The sequence below is a fragment of the Haliotis cracherodii genome, unplaced genomic scaffold (assembly GCF_022045235.1).
Source record: "Haliotis cracherodii isolate W230 unplaced genomic scaffold, xgHalCrac1.p SCAF_13, whole genome shotgun sequence".
Taxonomy (NCBI): Eukaryota; Metazoa; Mollusca; class Gastropoda; order Lepetellida; family Haliotidae; genus Haliotis; species Haliotis cracherodii.
The window spans coordinates 20,793,024-20,811,971 of NW_027266268.1; the positions used below are offsets into that span (position 1 = coordinate 20,793,024).

General features: G+C 40.9%; 1 protein-coding gene across 3 annotated transcripts in view; it reads right to left on the reverse strand.

The window, feature by feature from the left end:
- Window positions 1–499: 499 nt before the first annotated feature.
- Window positions 500–18,948, reverse strand: part of LOC139459740 (galactoside 2-alpha-L-fucosyltransferase SEC1-like) — a 42,631-nt gene continuing 24,182 nt past the window's right edge. For 2 of the 3 annotated variants that reach the window (XM_071241393.1, XM_071241394.1), the window contains exon 2: window positions 500–5,095. In XM_071241393.1, the coding sequence (XP_071097494.1) occupies window positions 3,800–4,876 (1,077 nt within the window). In that variant the 5' untranslated portion in view covers window positions 4,877–5,095 and the 3' untranslated portion in view covers window positions 500–3,799. Of the gene's footprint in view, window positions 5,096–10,651; window positions 10,664–18,948 lie in introns of those variants that run through there. The other variant, XM_071241395.1, reaches the window with a different exon arrangement.

Consider the following 18,948-nt stretch of genomic DNA (forward strand, 5'->3'; position numbering starts at 1 on the left):
CTATTACATCAATTAGTTATATGTCATAAAGCAGGAAACATACGAATTACACATCTGCAGATGGGTATAATGTATACTTTCTACTCAAGTTCTAACATAATGGCGAAAACAAGTAACAGCGATATTATCTAGTTGGTGATCGTCTAAAAGCAACATTTAACCCTTAGTGTTACGTTACGTTAGCACACTGAAACAGATAAAAAGTTAAAGACTGATAGAAATGTTAATAGATAAAGGTTAATGAATACCGCTATGAACAATAACATAATATTTTAACACTTAGTGAAACGTGAATGAAGTGGAGAAAAATGTTTATACATGAATTGACATCGGTGAAAGGGTTAACAGGTTCAGCGGCTAAAACCCACACACGAATAGATTCACTCTTGCTTGTAAAGATTGGGTGAGAGTGAGGGTTCATTCGCAGGACGACGACCCCCTATGTCGTATGAAAACAAACTAGCAATAAGTGAGGTCGTCGTCCTGCGAATATTTTAATCCGCCAATCTAGTTAAACAATGGGTATCGAGTGTTATTTTAACAACTCGAGCGAGTAAAATCTGGAACTGGATTTGAAACGAACGAAAGAAAGACAATAAGGGTGGAATATTGATTTATTTACGGCGGGTCGTCGTCCTGCGAATGGAAAAATTCGAGGGGTCGTCGTCCTGCGAATACCCGGCCTGGTACTGTAGCAGATTACACTCTGTCTTCTGCTGTTCAGCTCCTAGAAATCTTATCAGCTCAAAGATGTTGGGATGGGAATTTCAGTTTTCGTGTACAAATTTCAGTTTTTGACACTAACCAAGGAGTTAATCCCCTCCTAAAACAACACCACACATCAAATTAAGAAATATCTCTTGAACCGGAGAAGATCAGGGTTAGAATAGGTCTTCGGCAACCCATGCTTGTTGTAGGAGGTGACAAACGGGATTGGGTGCTAAGGCTCGCTGACTTTGATGATGCAAGTCATCGTATCCCAATTGCGTGGATCGATGCTCATGATATCAATCACGGTATTCTCTGGTCCAGACTCGATTATTTACATACCACCGTCATGTAGCTTGAATAATGCTGAGTGCGGCGTTGAACAAAAAATAAATAAATACATATTTTTTCTTGATGAATTTGTTAAAAGACAGCTTTGATTGCCTGTTAAAAAAATCTGTCACACCTCTGTATGAGGAATTAGCATTATTATTGAAACAAGAGAGGAGAACGAGGTGAGTTAAAAATGGATTAATATTCATGTATAATAATATCCTAAAATTAAAGTTTCAATCTAACTCTGGGAATAAAAGCAATGTATATCATATTGGAGTATTTTCGGTAAATACGCACAGAATCATCATACAGAGTAATTACAATTTACTAGCGTAAATATGGTAATGAGAAATAACATTCGTTCTATAATTATAAATTAAGTAATAATGATTTCCTCAGAGACCATTACGGTACAATGTATATCATAATTCTATGTCTGGTATGCCAATTTGAGTAAATACGGTAAGGATTTATGACGTGAGTTATGTAAGTACATACGTAAATACAATACGGTACATTGTATGTCATAATTCTATGTCTGGTATGCCGTGCCTTTTTCAGTAAATACGGTAAGGATTTATGACGTGAGTAAAGTACGTATGGTAAACTGCGCAGAGTGATTAGATTTGGAACATGACATTAACTTCATTTTCACAACATTATTTCGGCAAATACGGTAATAAATTGAAGGGTGATTGATTCGAATAAAGATACGAATGTACACGGTAAGAGATATAGCTCAGTGTTAAGTTAGAGAAATGTAAGTTTCATTAGTGATTATTTTGGTGACTACGGTAATGCATTACGAAGGCGATGTTTCTGTTGACTATGTACCTTTCTCCTTGTTAGCAGACCGGTGATCCACAGTGCTTTATCTATTTATATATACATAAACGTATGCATCACGTCTAATTGGACGTCTTCAGAAATGAACATGCAAACGAGATACACTGTGCACAAGTGACATGCACGAGAACAAGGATTTTCTTTGTTAAGGTTGTCAGATTCCCCCCCGCCGCTATCGCAATTTATAACCAATTACATCGAGCATTGCAGACTCATAACACACCAGGCCAGCTTTACCTTTCTTCTGCGATAATGAGTACAGTTTCCCACGATTGTACATTTCAGTACAGGCATGCAGGGCCATGGAAAGAAAGGCGTGAGGGGTCAACTGATATCGTTCAATAACCATCAAATAGCCAATTCACTTCCACTGATTTACCCACCTGAACTAGAAATAAAGGAAACCAGTGAGACAGTCACGTGATTCATAGTTGGATCTATGTATAAAGGATCAGAGTGACAAAACACTCTCCAAAAGACTTTATGACAAGAGGGATGAGGTTAACTTTCCAGTAGTCAACTTTCCTTTTATGTCGAGCAATATTTTTCAGCTTGTTTTTTTCTGAAGCTCCAGCCTTTGTTATTTACTCTAAACATGTTTTGAAGTTCAACTGAGCAAGCGTTCAGTCATACGAAGGCTTCAAAGAGCGCCTTTCGACTCAGTTGTATGTTCAAGGTTACATCTGTCAACGCCTCAGTGTAGCTTCAAAATGTGTTATTGTAGACACTATTTAATGATTCATAGCCACGTGCTCTTGATATAGTCAGACTCTTCTTTTAGCAGGTATTCTTTATGAATGGGGAAAGGATTTTGTCGTTTTTATTAAAATCAATATTGATTATATAAAGCCCAAATAATATTAAACTGTGTTCAAAGAAGAGTTTCCCGGTCCCCGTGTCCCTTGGTTTTTTGTGTGTGACGTACATACACGGACATAAATAAGGCTCAGCAGTAGGTAATGATTTGTACATTCTGTATGTGCGTAATTTAATGAAATCTATTTTGCTGAGGGGGCGGTCGGGTAGCCTAGTGGTTAAAGCGTTGGCTCGTCACGCTGAAGACCCGGGTTCGATTCCCGACATGGGTACAATGTGTGAAGCCCATTTCTGGTGTCCCCCGCCGTGATATTGCTGGAATATTGCTAAAAGCGGCGTAAAACCTAACTCACTCACTCACTCACTATTTTGCTGAGTTCCACATGTTTCACACACTACTCAAATGAATTTGATGTTTGTCCTTGTTTAACGTCGCACTACGCAATAACCCAGCAATATCTGCTTATAATACCCAGCTAATAATGGTAAACACGAGTAATAAAAAGATGACCAATCCCCTGCCCCCACAAATTCGAAAGAACAAATCATCTGACTTACTCTCAGTCCAACATGATGAGATAATTTCTATCTAATCTGTCTGTCAGTTAACAAGATAAGTTAATGATCCATCAAGACAATACCATGGAATTGGGATTCGGAACTTTGTACTTCTATGGCAGGTACACACCACTATGAACAGCGTCAAAGTCAAACGTGTTGCAATGGAAATCATTAAAAATAAAAATGTCCCGAATTCGTAAATAGCAAAAGGCACCACTAAAGGATCTGTTTGATATATCTGTCAAGTTGTTTAAACATGTTAAACGGTTTTTGGGATATATGTACGCTTCGGAAACGAAATGGACGCCGCGTCGACTTTCCAGCATTATATGCCAGGGGAATAATTGAAAACTAGTGATTGATATAAATAAATGATCATTGTCCCATGTCGTCGAGTGACCAACCGATCCATTTAGAGTTAGTTTACGATTAGCATTGTTGACTAATGGGGTCTTTTTTCCATGAAATACCTCGAGGAGTTGAATTGGCCTCACAATGTCGAACACCATGTGTCAGCAATACGACAATTAGTTTAGGCCCCAAGTGGAACCCAGTCTGGCATGAAAAAATCTTCCTTCGTGAATGCAGCAGCCAAACGTGAGCCCTTTCTGGGATAGTCTTTAAAATACACAGTGTGCCCATTCGTTAAAAAGGCGGCCCACCATCCGAAAGTCCCTACTGTCATTATCGTGTGGTCGCACAAGGTCAACGTTGCAAAGTCCAAATAAGGATCGGTGTTTTCCATCAGGATAATATCAGAGGAAGTCAGATTTGCTCTGCACCACTCTTTGTCATCCGTTGCAATAAGAAAAATAGGATTAGGAAACTTCGCCTTCATATAGTTGATGGCTTTTCGTATGTACGACAACGGTGCTACTTCAAAACCTTTAAACTTGAACTTAATCATGTCCGTCCGACGCACGTGTAACCCTATCACAGGTCTGTTTTTATGCTGACCCGTATATTTCGCAAAACACTGAGCACTGAGATTGGAATATTTCTGAGTGAAGGCAAACGTTTTTATAATTTGCGACTTCATGTAATAGAAATACTTCCAGGACTGCAGAAACGTACCTATTTTTACATTCCCATACGGTAGTTGATTAAGCTTACAGTCATACGTTGAAAGTAGGTGTTCACGTCTATAAGCCCACGTTGTGTTTTTGACATTACCAATGAAGGATATATTAAAAAGTCTAGTGAGAGGGCTCTTGGAGGACATGGTAAATAGAGGATGCTTTCCTGTTCTGAATGCGATTCCCAACAACGAAGCGTACTCAAACATTTCGTTTCCCATACGACCTGCAGACACCACTTTTAATATGTTGTCACGGGGCTCGGTCGTCCGCCATCTTGAAAATACTTCTTTGATAGCCTCATCAGAGATAACGATGTTATGAGAACAGGTGGTGAAGTGGCTTGTGTTAAGATGATGTTTCAACTGGACTTTTCTGGTTATATTGTCTATTTCAGTCGCATCATCAGTGTCAACGCTTCTTGTCAATTGTACGTTTTGTAACGTGCTCTGCACAATGAATATTGTAACTAGTGCCAATACCACCAGGCTGAAAGTCAGGAAGAGATGTTGCATTCGTCGTACGGCTGACATTATTGAGGATGTTTTGTAAACTTTAGATGAGGTGTAGCCCTGATATATTAGTATGGACGATGAGGGTACTGGACCATACCACCTGGACCAGGTTGAACATTAGTTTCCTGCTTTAACTGGCTGTGGTACACATGAGGTATATATGTCCCCTGCTACAACAGTGATACTTGAAACTGTGCCTGATGTTTTAGGTCAACATGCATGTTCCATGTTCTTTATCTGAAAGTAAATAAACAAGTAAAAGACAAATATTTGACTGATTTCAGTTCATCGATTTTTCTGACAACATTCTGTTTAAATTGTTTGATAGGCATTACTTAGAAGTTGACGGATGGCAAGGTAGACACAATTTATGGATAACAACTTCTTTAATACTGTGAAAAGCGACGTTTCGGTAGAGATCCTCATACCGTTATCACTTATCCTGTTTATTGGCTTCATGTCCCTATTGGCTTCCACCTATGTGTTTTCTGTCCATCGTGTTGTGACAGCATCATCCCTTTGTTGTCAACACCTACCAATGTTATCCCACTCTTGTATGCAATTGTTGTTACTGTTAATCCTCACTAAAAGTCACTAAAAGAGAAAACCCAACCCTACTACGATCAGTAGCTATCACTAAAATTCAAACTACCTGGGACAGCTGGGCCCATATATACACTGATGGATCCAAGAATCCTATCAACAACAGTGCTGGTTACGGGATCCATATCCACAGCTCCAAACCCCAAGCACATTCAGTTCGCTTGCCTGATGGTCAGTCAGTATTCACGGCTGAATTGGAGGCAATTCATCATGCACTCAAACTCATACCGGAACTCCCGGAAGCAAAGGCAGTCGTCCTATCAGACTCGCTAAGTGCACTTCAGGCCATCAGTGGCAGAAACTCAAACTCCAGGCCAAACACAGTCAACAATATTCTATACGAATATACAAAACTATCGGACCAAGGGCAACAGGTGGAGCTGTGTTGGATCCCCTCTCACATAGATATTCATGGAAATGAAAAAGCAGACTCGCTGGCGAAGCTAGCTCTAGACAAAGCGGATATACAGCCTATTCCCTTTAGTAAACTAGAGATAAAAAGCAAAATCAAAGGCCTCCATAGCAAAAAGATGGCAAGCCCAATGGGACGCAAGGAAGATCGGCAGATGGCTATACAAAATTCAACCCAAGGTCCAACAAAAGCCAAACTCATACTCAAATGAAAGGAAAATTTAAACTGCTATCTCACGCCTCAGACTTGGTCACAAAAAGCACTATGACAAGGTTTGTTCATCTTGCAATCAGGCTGAAACCATTGGCCACCTGTTACTCGAATGTCAAGACCATGCCCCAGCCCGGGCTAGGTTAAAACAAGAATTGCAGTTAGATCCGCTATCTGTCATAGATCTCCTAAAGCCAAGAGATGCAATAGCGAAGGCCAAACTAACTCTATTTCTGAGAGATGGACAGCTGCTCGAACGTATATAAACAGAGCAGCCAAGGATAAAAATGAAATCATATCAATATAAGAAAATAGAAATTATATCAATGCAAAAACAGAAATTATGTGAACACCGAACTCACAATAGATATGTGAACCCTTCTCACACACAGGAGTCCCAAAGAGGGACAGGTCAGCCGAAATTGCCTAGGCAGAAGGCGACCTCTTAAACACCTAATGCAACATCAACAACAACCCTCATTCAGTCTTGCTTGACGACGGTATAAGGATCTATACCGAAACGTCGCTTTTCACAGTATTAAAGAAGTTGTTATCCATAAATTGTGTCTATCTTAACATTCTGTTTGTTGGAAGTTTACCGAACAATGAACAGATAACTCTGGCCCTGACCTGACAGTCGTCAAATCAAAGGGGCCGCAATTCTATGTGGAGAGTTGTGCCCACTGTTATGTTTGTAGGTTTATCAGCACCATACATTTTCAGCAGGAGGGTGTTCACCAAATCGTTATACTTCCAAAACCTCACACCCCTGCCACCATATCTCAGCCATCCACCATCCCTTTTAGGGGGCACGGGTGGCCCAGTCGTCTAAGACGCCGCGGTTGGCTGTGTAAAGTTGCGTCCCTTGGGCACACCAGAAACCTATGATTGTGGGTTCGATTATGTTTCTAGGTTTGTCAGCACCATACCCGTGCTCGTGGGTTTCACCGAAGTGGTAATCGTCTGAGACCTGCATCACTTCGGGCTTTCCTCCCACATTAAGCTGACACGCCGCGATATAACTGGAATACTGTTAAAAGCGGCTGTAGTGGTCAAAATTTCATCGTTTTCTTTTAGCTTCTAAAAAGGGTATATTCATTTTTCGTTTCTTTGCAATTTGTAATATTCCCATTCCGTTTTAAGTTCTAAAATTTGTATTAACTGGTCTTAAGCCACTACCCTTCTAAATATATAACAAGGGGAGGTAAATGCTCTGGAGTCTGGAGTTTTTCAAGCCATGTGGTAGCCAGAAGGCACATGTCCAAGTCACCAAGTCATATTTTTGGTCTAAAACAGTGGTAAGCCAGTTTCACAATTTCACACCAAGCCTCAAACACTTAATGTAAATGCAATGTAACATTACATACATAATGCTAAACTTTTAGTAATTCGCTAGTGTTAGAACTGATAATTGTTTCATCTGTGTGTGTTAGTTCTTCTGTAGAAGCTCACCTTGCCTTACTTGCCCATAAAGTTCAAATGAGAGCCTAGTCCTCTTGAAGTTAATTATTGTATAATATGTATAGACATTTAATTGTTTGTTTTGTTAAGCACTGAGACAGCTTCTCATCTGTTTCAGTCAATCTGTATGTGGACTGTATGTGCAAAAGAGCAAAAGAAAATAGATAAGAAAGAATGAAAGAAACCCAAATAAAGAATTAAGAACACAAGAGACTTGGTTATTACAGCGGCGTAAAACCCAACTCACTCACTCACTCACCATCTCTTTAACAACCAAGCACTCAGTTAGGAACTCAGACACCCATATGCCTACCCCTCCGCCCACTCACATGTTCACTACACAGTCCAGCCTTTTCGTGACAAGTTGTGCATTTTGTGATAAAAGCATGAAACTTCGCACATTTGTAGTTATGACATTTGAAATGTTTTAAGCCATTGAAAAAAATGGCTGCCAAATTCAAGATGACCACCATGGAAGAATGAAATCCAAGCTTATCTCGTATGAACATGACCCACAACCTAAATGTATTATGAAAAATGACCATTTTTGAATGTACTTACGCAACACTACACATGTAAAGAACATAGATATAATAGTGAACAACAAAAGTTCCTGTGACATTGAATAAGATTTAATGCAAAGTTAAGTTTTTTACCAAATCCGAAACAATTTCGGTTTGCAACAGATAATAGATCAATAGCGTGTGTGTCCACCTCTGGTTGCGATGCAAGCAACATATCCTGTGGGATATCTGTCCATATCTGCTAGAGCATGTTTCGAAGTTCCTGGAGTGTCTGTGGAACACGTGGTTGACGTCGAAGGCGCCGATCCATCTCATCCCACATGTGCTCGATTGGTGAGAGATCAGGGGAGCGAGCCGGCCAGGGGATGACATTCATATTGTTTTGTTGAAGAGAATCCTGAACAAGTCGAGCAATATGAGGCGGGGCGTTGTCATGTTGAAAGGTAATGCCTGGGCCATGACGACGCAAAAACGGTAGAACAACAGGGCTGATGATCTCGTCGCGGTAGCGCTGTCCATTGAGATTTCCCTCTACCACTGTCAAACGGGTCCTCTGTCTTGCTGTAATCCCATCCCATACCATAACGCTGCCGCCCCCGAACCGATCTTCTTCCATGACACAATGATTGACGTAACGTTCACCTCGACGTCGGTACTCTCGAATCCGTCCATCACTGTGGCTGAGGTGAAAACGAGACTCATCAGTGAATAGAACTTGTCCCCACTGCATGGCCGTCCAGACATGATTGACGGTGGTTTCCTGTCAAAATGGGACGTCTTGCGGGTCTTTTGGCGACAATCCCTGCACATCTGAGGCGGCGACGTACGGTTTGTGAAGATATTCGTCGAAGGCCCGGGATACTTCTTGCAGTCACTGTCGCTGCAATCGATTTCGTAGCTGTGTTGTTCGAATCCAGTTGTCTTGTTGATTATTGGTTACGCGTGGCCTGCAACTCCGAGGATGGTCTCTGACTGCATTCGTCTCTTGCCAGCGTTGCCATAAACACCAAATGGTGTTTCTGTGGACGTTAAATTGCCTTGCAACATCAGACGCTCATTTTCGGACAGGCGTGGCATTTCGTAATGTTGAATAATTGCGTAATTTTGTTGGTTTTTCTGAGTGGTTGTTGTCAGCACGATGCTAAACAATGCATATGGAATCACGTTAACGCACATGTTTTTATACCCATTCTTGGATAGTGAAATGCATGGGGCTTGCATAAAAGTCAACTTTTGCATGGAATGCATACTTTTCTGTAGCAGTTGCGTTTTTGTGACTTGATTCCATACATGTACTACAATATTGAAAACCAAACTTTACTTGTTTGAAAAATACACTAAAATATTGGTGTCACTGGAACTTTTGTTGTTAAGTATATAATAAACTATATATCTTGATGAACGTAATCTAGGTGTGAAAAAAAGTGAAAAGATGTGCATTTCCTTCTTCTTTGGCATATCTTATTAATTTCTTCTTTAAAGCCAATTATCTCTACTAATAATATATATTGATATATAAAGAATATATACAGAACAAAATTTGCATGTATTGAAAGTATATATGCTGCACATGGCTAAGTTTTGGTTTGCTAGTGACATTCTAGAGCGATCACAGTCGCCACCAAATTTGCAAATGTGAGGTTACATGGGGTTTAACGTCGCGTTCAAGATTATTGCTTTTTACATAGCGACGTCTATTCACACTTGTGTGCGCGCGTGCGTGTTTGTGTGTGTCTGCTTGTACTAGTCCAGACTAATGCAGATTTTATATATAGTGCTGGCCCACGGAGATACCATGCCGCAGTTTAACATGAAAACCACACAGTATACTGACTCCGGATCCAAGCTGACCAGTCCTTGTTTTAGCCCCTAGCCATGTGCTTCTGACCCTGCCCATCCCCCTCTCTGTATTTCAGCGCCAATAGTGGCCGGTTTGAAATGCACCTCTTTTGGCATGTTGGTACAAAGCAGCTATTGTAGGAGGAATGAAATCAGTTGCTCTAACGGATACTTGTTGGGTCATAAATTAAGACCATAAAATGCTCAGTGATTGACATCATGTTCTAAGCCTAACAGCCTAAAAATCAAATCCTTTGTCCTTCTAAATACTCACAAAATACATATAGTGAACTTTCCCAATAATAATTGAAGACTGCAAATTTAAATTTTGCGCGGATAAACAATTTACAACAAAAAACAACAAAAAACAACGGACTGTCGCGGTAAAGATGTTGTAAGCATTATATTTGGGAAACTGCAAAAGACCGCATGACTATACACAGACATCAAGTTCGAGATCCAAATGTACGTTGCATAAGTGTAAGCAAACACACTGATGAATGCGGGAGTGGCCATTTTTATGTCTTTCAATTTCCGCACAAACACCTGGACTCTGAAATTTGTATATTTTAATGCTTATACAACTGAAAAAAAATCGCTTTTTTTATATAGATGTCCTTACCTGAATGCTTCGCTCTCTCGATAATTTATAATTCAGGTACACCGATGCTGATACATGTATTGCGGATTGGAAACCTTACCTTACGCGACCAGCATCTTCCCTAAGCAAGGGAGTTAACTGACCATAAATGTCCAGTTTCGACCCTTGCCGAACTAGGCTGGAATTTCTGGGCTCGATCGTAGCGCTACCAGTAGTTATTACGAGTTGTGTCCCTTCTATGCCTCTCCTATTGGCCAATCAGATTCCACGACTTGTATCACTTGCATTTGCTTCAAACAAAATGGCGGCGCCAAGTCAAGACGACGTGATCAATATTCAAGATCTATTTTGAGATAAAACGGGTCTTACAACGCAAAGTGCACCAAATCACGTGAGCACCTTGATTAAAAACATGAAAAGATTTGGAAAATATCTACTTTCGCCGAGTTCGCGGTGCACATCCTTTGCAAATCCTGCAATCCACCGAAATCTGCATGACAGTTTACAAACCGGATTTCGATTACGCGATTGTGATTGACCTACGCATAGACTCGTTAGTCCAGCCAAAATATAACTCCATACTACCAGCCTAGTTGGGCAAGGGTGGAAACTGGGCCGGGAAGATGCGCGACCAGTGACTGGATTGTCAGATCAGCACCAACAGGTGTATCCATTAGATTAAAATACTGTAAAACACGAATTTAATGCGATATGAAAATAATGCGAGCTCTTGATTTAAGACATAAATGCGCATTTTAAAAATGCGTATGCACACTTTCATAAAAAAATATGTGCTGGATTTATGTTCTGTGTTATTTTAATTAATGTAACCTATGTAAATAAAAGCCTTACCTGAAAACGCTTCGTTTGTTTCAAATGACGTTTTGAGCAGGAACTGTGAGTAGACAGAGATAAATAAAATAACTGTGCACATTAAATCCCCTGTCCATGTTTTTTCAGTGTGAGATTCCTTCCATATTTTAATATTATTTAAGCTAATTGCCCGTATGTTTGATGGCCAAGCGTGAGAATGGTTTCCTTGCAGCTATCATTGAGTTAGTGTTGTTTTAGTTGACAGTCTGTTGGTACTAGTATACACGTTCGGCCCTTTGATGAAAAGAAGTAGAAAACAGATCAGTATATCAAATTTTCTATCAGGTGACAATCCTCACACACCTGTTGACCTGCGGATTAGTGTCATGAAACCCATTCATGTGCGTTGCCTCGTGTCTGCTCTTGACAAGCTTGTAAAGGACACTGGTGGGATCATTCGTGGCTGGCGCCAATCTGGGCTGCTTGACAGGATGTGAACTGACCACTACTCAACTTCACTTTGTGTAGGTGACTTTGTTATATGAAAAATTAATGCGCATAAAAAATTAATGCGACCTTCCGTCAATCGCATTTTTCGCATTAATATTCTGCTCGCATTAATTTCCTGTTTTACAGATTCTCATTTGAATGAGGGCAAAAGATCAGTGGTTCGATCCCAGTGGTCATATCAAACGACGTTAAAAATGGTACTTGTTGTAAAACATGGACGGGTCGGTTCGGAGTCAGTATGATATGACTGAGTGGGGTATCCATGTGAAACTGCCGCATGGACCAGTACCATAAAACCGACGTAAGCCCCGGACTGTACAAGCAGCCACACACAAGTACATGCACATCGCTGTAGTTCAGTTAAGTTTATTCTCAAAAAGACCCATCAACGGTGGTACATGAGAAAAAAAATTAGAATATAAATTCATAGATAATAATAATATCAAGATGACAGGGTATTGTGCAAATAAATATAGAGATTAAAAGTTATGATGAAATTTGACAAAATTAAAGTGCCAAAAATCTCATACACGTTTTTTAACAGCTTCAACAAGTTTTTCATATCTTTTACTCTGACGCTGGATAAACATTTTTTCATTCTTTAAACTATTTTCATTTCATTTAAACATCATAAAAGGAAACTATTCTGTACTTTATGGTCATTTCCAAGGCTTTTGCTAAAGTATGGAAACGGGCTTATGGATTAAACTAATTAAATGCGGAGTGAAAGAAAAGTTTAATTTAATTCAATATAAGATACATGTAGCTACGCGATAAATCGAACAGAACAATAAAGAAAGAAGCGTGGTTTATTACACATTAAACATTGTTCTATCATGACGTCATTTCTGGAGATTTGAATATGCGCTCGCAACTTGATGACGTCATATATTGGATGACGTTATTTTAGACAGAGAAGTGTCTAGTGAGTTGTTCCCCATTGATGTAGCTGAGCAACGCAGATCAACGCAGTGGCCGAACGACTGCATTCGAAAGTGGTTGAGATCTGACAATCGGTTTTAGGAGAAAAGGTACGGATAATCGACGTGAGGATAGTGAAAATGTGCGGGAAGTACCAATACCAAACTCACCTGTTCATAAAATGGACTAATCCGACATTACCGAGGTCGGATTCTATTCAGGGAAAATCGTTATTAAAATGCGGGTAAATAGTTGTTAAGTTTGTACATTTTCCCATCATCGCTGTACATTATGTTGACATCTCATATAAGGAATATATGACCACGAGTCGTTTATTTCCTAAATGTGTATAAGGCCATTGAACCGTGTTTGATGCACATCTACCAGTGCTTGCTGCTGTTATCTTTGATTTACCATGCACAACCTTCATAATCATTGTAGACCCGTGGATATCGGGGGTAGAATAGTTCTTCAGCAACCCTTGCTTGCCGTAAAAAGGCGACTATGCTTGTCGTAAGAGGCGACTAACGGGATCGGGTGGCCAGGCTCGCTGACTTGGTTGATGCATGTCATCGATCCCAATTGCGTGGATCGATTCTCATGATATTAATCACTGGATTGTCTGGTCCAGACTCGATTATTTATAGACCGCCGTTAAACAACAAACCAACCAACCATCATAATCATTCACTCTGAACCCCCGTTTATTAAAGACGATCTTATCTTGATGCACGCACACAAGGATTGATCCAGATACACTTCATCATACATGAGTGCAGTTTTTCTCAAAGCTACCAAACCAGTCATCTCAGGGGTGCGTTTCAAAGCGCCAATCGCTTGCAAGCAATTACAGCGATTCGCCTTTCAACTGTGCGCCAACTTTCAGCCGCTCGCAAGCGAAACAATCGCTGGCTGAGGTCGCTTCGTACTCACACCAAAATGGCGGCTGACCTTGACAGCGGAACAAAACATTTTTGACTTGATCAACGGGGAAATGAGCAAAGGCAACTAACACCCCATCATCCTCAGTCTCCACATCTTCAAAGTAGTCATCAATTTCATCAGTTCGTCATCGAACCTCTTCTATTACGTTCTTCAATAAGGCAAGGCAACCAAGCGGTAGTAGCTCCGCCATTTTGGAAGAGTGCGCAAGCGAACTGTTGCAGACCCTGGGATGAGCGGTATATTTGCTTTCCCTAAAAATCGATCGATGCTCATGATATCAATCAATGGATTGTCTGGTCCAGACTCGATTATTTACAGGCCGCCGTCATATAGCTGAAATAATGCTGAGTGCGGCGTGAAAGAAATTGGCACGGGTCCTATTGTCCTTGCCACACTGCTCAATAGTTCATGTGTCATGAGGGGAGTAGAAATTTGTCTTTTTAAGGAATTTGCTATATATTATCAGTATAAGGTCTGGTGGACTAAAACTGCTAGTTTCTATCGCTAAAGCTGGGACAATCCCTTGATGTACTAGATCCTGGTTTAAACCTTACACAGAATGCATATACAATAAAGCCATGAAAGTGTCACCACTGTCTCAGAAAGAAAACAACGCATCTGTTAAGCCTAACTATAGTATAATTATGGGTGGAAATTTCCTTGCTTGACATTAACCAATAAAGTATATTTCATGTTTCGTGTGAAATATCATGTTTCGCCCATCGATTGACGGGGAAAAAGAATAGATCACGAGATGAGAGAAACATGATATTTCACGAGACACATGGGGTATCCTATTTATTATATACTTTTTGTGTAGCTGTCTACCGGTAACTGAATGTATTTCATAATAAATGTAAAGCCTTGAAACGTAAATTCTCCCTACCTAACACACAGGGACCGTCCAGTACCCCTTGCATTTGCGACTTAAAGTTCAGTTTCGTTACCAGCCGCGGGCAGGCGGTAATTTCGGAAAGTGATCCTAAGGACTGACCATGCAAATTATTTGCATGCATTCTCAAGTTTTACACGCATTGGCGTTGGGAAATAGTTTGTGTTGGGTAAAACCTAAGGGCACAACACCACTTACATAAAGCTATACACAAGGATCACAATACACAAAGAAAAGCTAGCTGTAGACACATTTGTAGTAAGTAATTTATTATGCAATGTATACGTAGTGTGTATTGAATAGTCGCATGACAACTCACAATGCACCAGTGTGTTGTTGTTGTTGCATTAGGTGTTTAAGAGGTCGCCTTCTGCCTAGGCAATTTCGGCTGACCTGTCCCTCTTTGGGACTCCTGTGTGTGAGAAGGGTTCACATATATATTGTGAGTTCGGTGTTCACATAATTTCTGTTTTTGCATTGATATGATTTCTTTTTTCTTATATTGATATGATTTCATTTTTATCCGTGGCTGCTCTGTTTATATACGTTCGAGCAGCTGTCCATCTCTCAGAAATAGAGTTAGTTTGGCCTTCGCTATTGCATCTCTTGGCTTTAGGAGATCTATGACAGATAGCGGATCTAACTGCAATTCTTGTTTTAACCTAGCCCGGGCTGGGGCATGGTCTTGACATTCTAGTAACAGGTGGTCAATGGTTTCAGCCTGATTGCAAGATGAACAAACCTTGTCATAGTGCTTTTTGTGACCAAGTCTGAGGCGTGAGATAGCAGTTTCAATTTTCCTTTCATTTGAGTATGAGTTTGGCTTTTGTTGGACCTTGGGTTGAATTTTGTATAGCCATCTGCCGATCTTACTTGCGTCCCATTGGGCTTGCCATCTTTTTGCTATGGAGGCTTTGATTTTGCTTTTTATCTCTAGTTTACTAAAGGGAATAGGCTCTATATCCGCTTTGTCTAGAGCTAGCTTCGCCAGTGAGTCTGCTTTTTCATTTCCATGAATATCTATGTGAGAGGGGATCCAACACAGCTCCACCTGTTGCCCTTGGTCCGATAGTTTTGTATATTCGTATAGAATATTGTTGACTGTGTTTGGCCTCGAGTTTGAGTTTCTCCCACTGATGGCCTGAAGTGCACTTAGCGAGTCTGATAGGACGACTGCCTTTGCTTCCGGGAGTTCCGGTATGAGTTTGAGTGCATGATGAATTGCCTCCAATTCAGCCGTGAATACTGACTGACCATCAGGCAAGCGAACTGAATGTGCTTGGGGTTTGGAGCTGTGGATATGGATCCCGTAACCAGCACTGTTGTTGATAGGATTCTTGGATCCATCAGTGTATATATGGGCCCAGCTGTCCCAGGTAGTTTGAATTTTAGTGATAGCTACTGATCGTAGTAGGGTTGGGTTTTCTCTTTTAGTGACTTCTGATGTTAAAGCAGTGTCAACTTTGGGAGTTTGTAAAGTCCAGGGAGGGTGTAACCCTTTGTAATGACTTTCTGGAGGCTGAATGTCATCGCAATTGTGACTTCGAATCAGTTCACGCACTAATATCCCAGATGGCTTTAGTGAGGGATTTTTTCGAGCTAGGGCTTCATCTCGAGCGTTTTTGTCTTGCCATATCTTTTTAACCAAAGGGTTTGATGTTCGTCCCCAGAACGATAATATTGCCTGCTCTCTTCTTAGTTTCAATGGGAGTTCTCCCGTTTCTACTTGTAGTGCTTCTAGTGAGGTGCCTGTCGCTGCGCCTGTGGCCAGCATTAGGGCTTTGTATTGTATTCTGTCTAGGCGCCTCAAGACAGTATTTGATGCTGAGTGAAAAGCCTCACAACCATAGTCAATTTTTGATCTGATAAGAGCTTTGTAGAGGTCCAGCTGAGTGTCCCTCGATGTGCCCCAAGATGTGCCTGAAATTGCCCGTAATACGTTCAGGTCTTTTTGACATCTGTTTTCCACATATTCTATATGCTTGCGCCAAGTGAGGTGTTGATCAAGGATAACTCCAAGAAATATTGCAGATTTTTCGAATTTGATGGGTTTGCCTTTTATGGAGACACGGGGTATCATAGCATCTTTCCCCCGGCGTTTGAATAGAACTCCAACCGTTTTTTCACTTGAAAGGGTGAATCCCCATTTATTGCACCATTGATCTACTCCGTCCAGGGCTGACTGGAGTTTTTTTCTGATTTGTGAGATATCTCTGTGCTTTACCCATATTGCTCCGTCATCAGCGAACTTAGAAGTTTGGGTAGGAGAGTTGACATGGTCAAAAAGATCATTGATCATGATATTAAACAGGATTGGGCTTATGATGCTGCCTTGTGGCGTGCCATTGTCCAGTGCCATAGGGTCTGATCGATTGTTCCCTATTTTAACTGATAGCGACCTGTCTTGCAGGAAGCTGTCTATGAAGTTTGCCATGTTCCCTTCAACTCCATTTTGTGATAGTTTTGAGAGGAGTCCGTCATGCCATACCATATCGAAGGCTTTGCTGAAGTCCAGAAATACTGCGGCTAGGTATTGTCTGTTTAATTGGGCTTTTTTTATTTCATTTTCCAGTCTTAGAATATGATCTAGACACGAGTGTCCCTTCCTGAAGCCACTTTGGTCAGGTTTTATGTGATTGCCAGTTTCAAGATGATGCATGAGCCTTTTTGTAACCATGGCTTCCATGGCTTTGCACATGTTTGAGGTGAGTGAGATCGGTCGATAGGAGTTTGGTAGGGCTTCTTCTTTCCCTTGCTTTAGCAGCGGGATAACCGCAGCATGTTTCCATGCTTTTGGGACTTCTCCTTTAGACCATATCGTGTTATACAACTCAGTGAGTAAGCCTTTGGTTTGATCAGGTAGGTTTTTCAATATCTCGTAGCTGGTTGTGTCAAGACCAGGTGCTGTGCCTTTTCTATGTTGTATCGCATCATCAAACTCTGTCACCGTAAATGGTATATTGTATACCAGATGCTTGCTTTGCGGCCGTTTTGAGATCTTAGGCATAAGCATTTTTTCCTGTTTGAATTCTTCGCTGCAATTTGTGTTGCTGCTCACAGATGAGAAGTGCTCAGCTAGAATGTTGGCCTTTTCTTTGACTGTATGGGCGTTGGCTAACTTGGGAATTTTTGTGGGTTTCCGCTTACCCCTGATTGCGTGTATTTTGCTCCAGACTGTTTTAGCATTTGTTTTCTCATTAAGGGATTTGCAGAAGGTCTGCCAAGACTCTTTCTTAGAATCGTCTATGAGTTGTCTTACTTTCGTCCTGGCTGCTCGGACTTGGGCAAAGGCTGATTTATCCCTTTTTGACCTATTTAGGGCTTTCTTTCTCACTCTCCTAGCTTTTGCTATTTCCCTGTTCCACCATGGTACCGGCGTTTTGCCAGTTTTGTGGTCTTTTTTTGGAATTGATTTTTCAGCTGCGGCAATAATTGCTGAGGTGAGATTTTGGCAAAAAAGATCAGGATCATCCGAGGCAATTTCTGAGGACTTGAATGATATACATTCCTTCCTGAATTTAGGCCAGTCAGCCTTTGCATAGTCCCATGTGGGCTGAGGATCGGGCTGTTCCTCTAATTGTGGTGGGCTACCTATGTAGGTGAGTATAGGAAGGTGATCGCTTCCCCAAGTGTCGTCATGGACTTGCCATTGGCAATGTGAGGCGAGGTGTTTGGTGGCAATTGTAAGATCAATTGAACTCCATGTGTTGTGGACTTGGTCATAACGTGTGTGACTGCCGTTGTTCAGAGTTATGAGATTGTCGTCCTCAACCCATTTCTCTACCATTTTGCCGTATTTGCATGAATCATTCCTGTCTTCCCAAAGAGGGCTGTGGGCATTAAAGTCACCAAGGATTATCCCATTTTTGCCTACTATTTGAGCTAGTCTTGTTAACTCTTCCATGTTCGTTTCATGGGTAACCCTGTGATATATGTTAGCTATGCGTAATTCGTTGCCATTTGCCAGTTTTAGGGAGATTACTTGGGTTTCAAGGTTTCCTACGTTTGCTTCAATATTCTTGGAGGTACAGCCGTCGTGGACAAGGGTGATTAGTCCTCCTCCCTTGTTGCCAGGCATAAGTCTTTTTCTGTCTTTTCTATATTGGGTGTACCCAGGTAGTGTGAATTTGGCTTTTTCACTGAGTTTAGTCTCCTGTATTAGAATGACATGAGGCTTGATCACCTTTTTTTTGACGAGTGCAGTCAGTTCATTGCCGTGGCTCTTAAGGCCATTTGCGTTCCACTGTAGTAAAAGCAAGTCCATGATAATTTATAGATGAGCGCTTATTGAGTTTTAGGGCATACCCTATTTAGGAACTGTTTCTTTGTTCCTTTGTATTTCATTATTTTGGAAGCCAG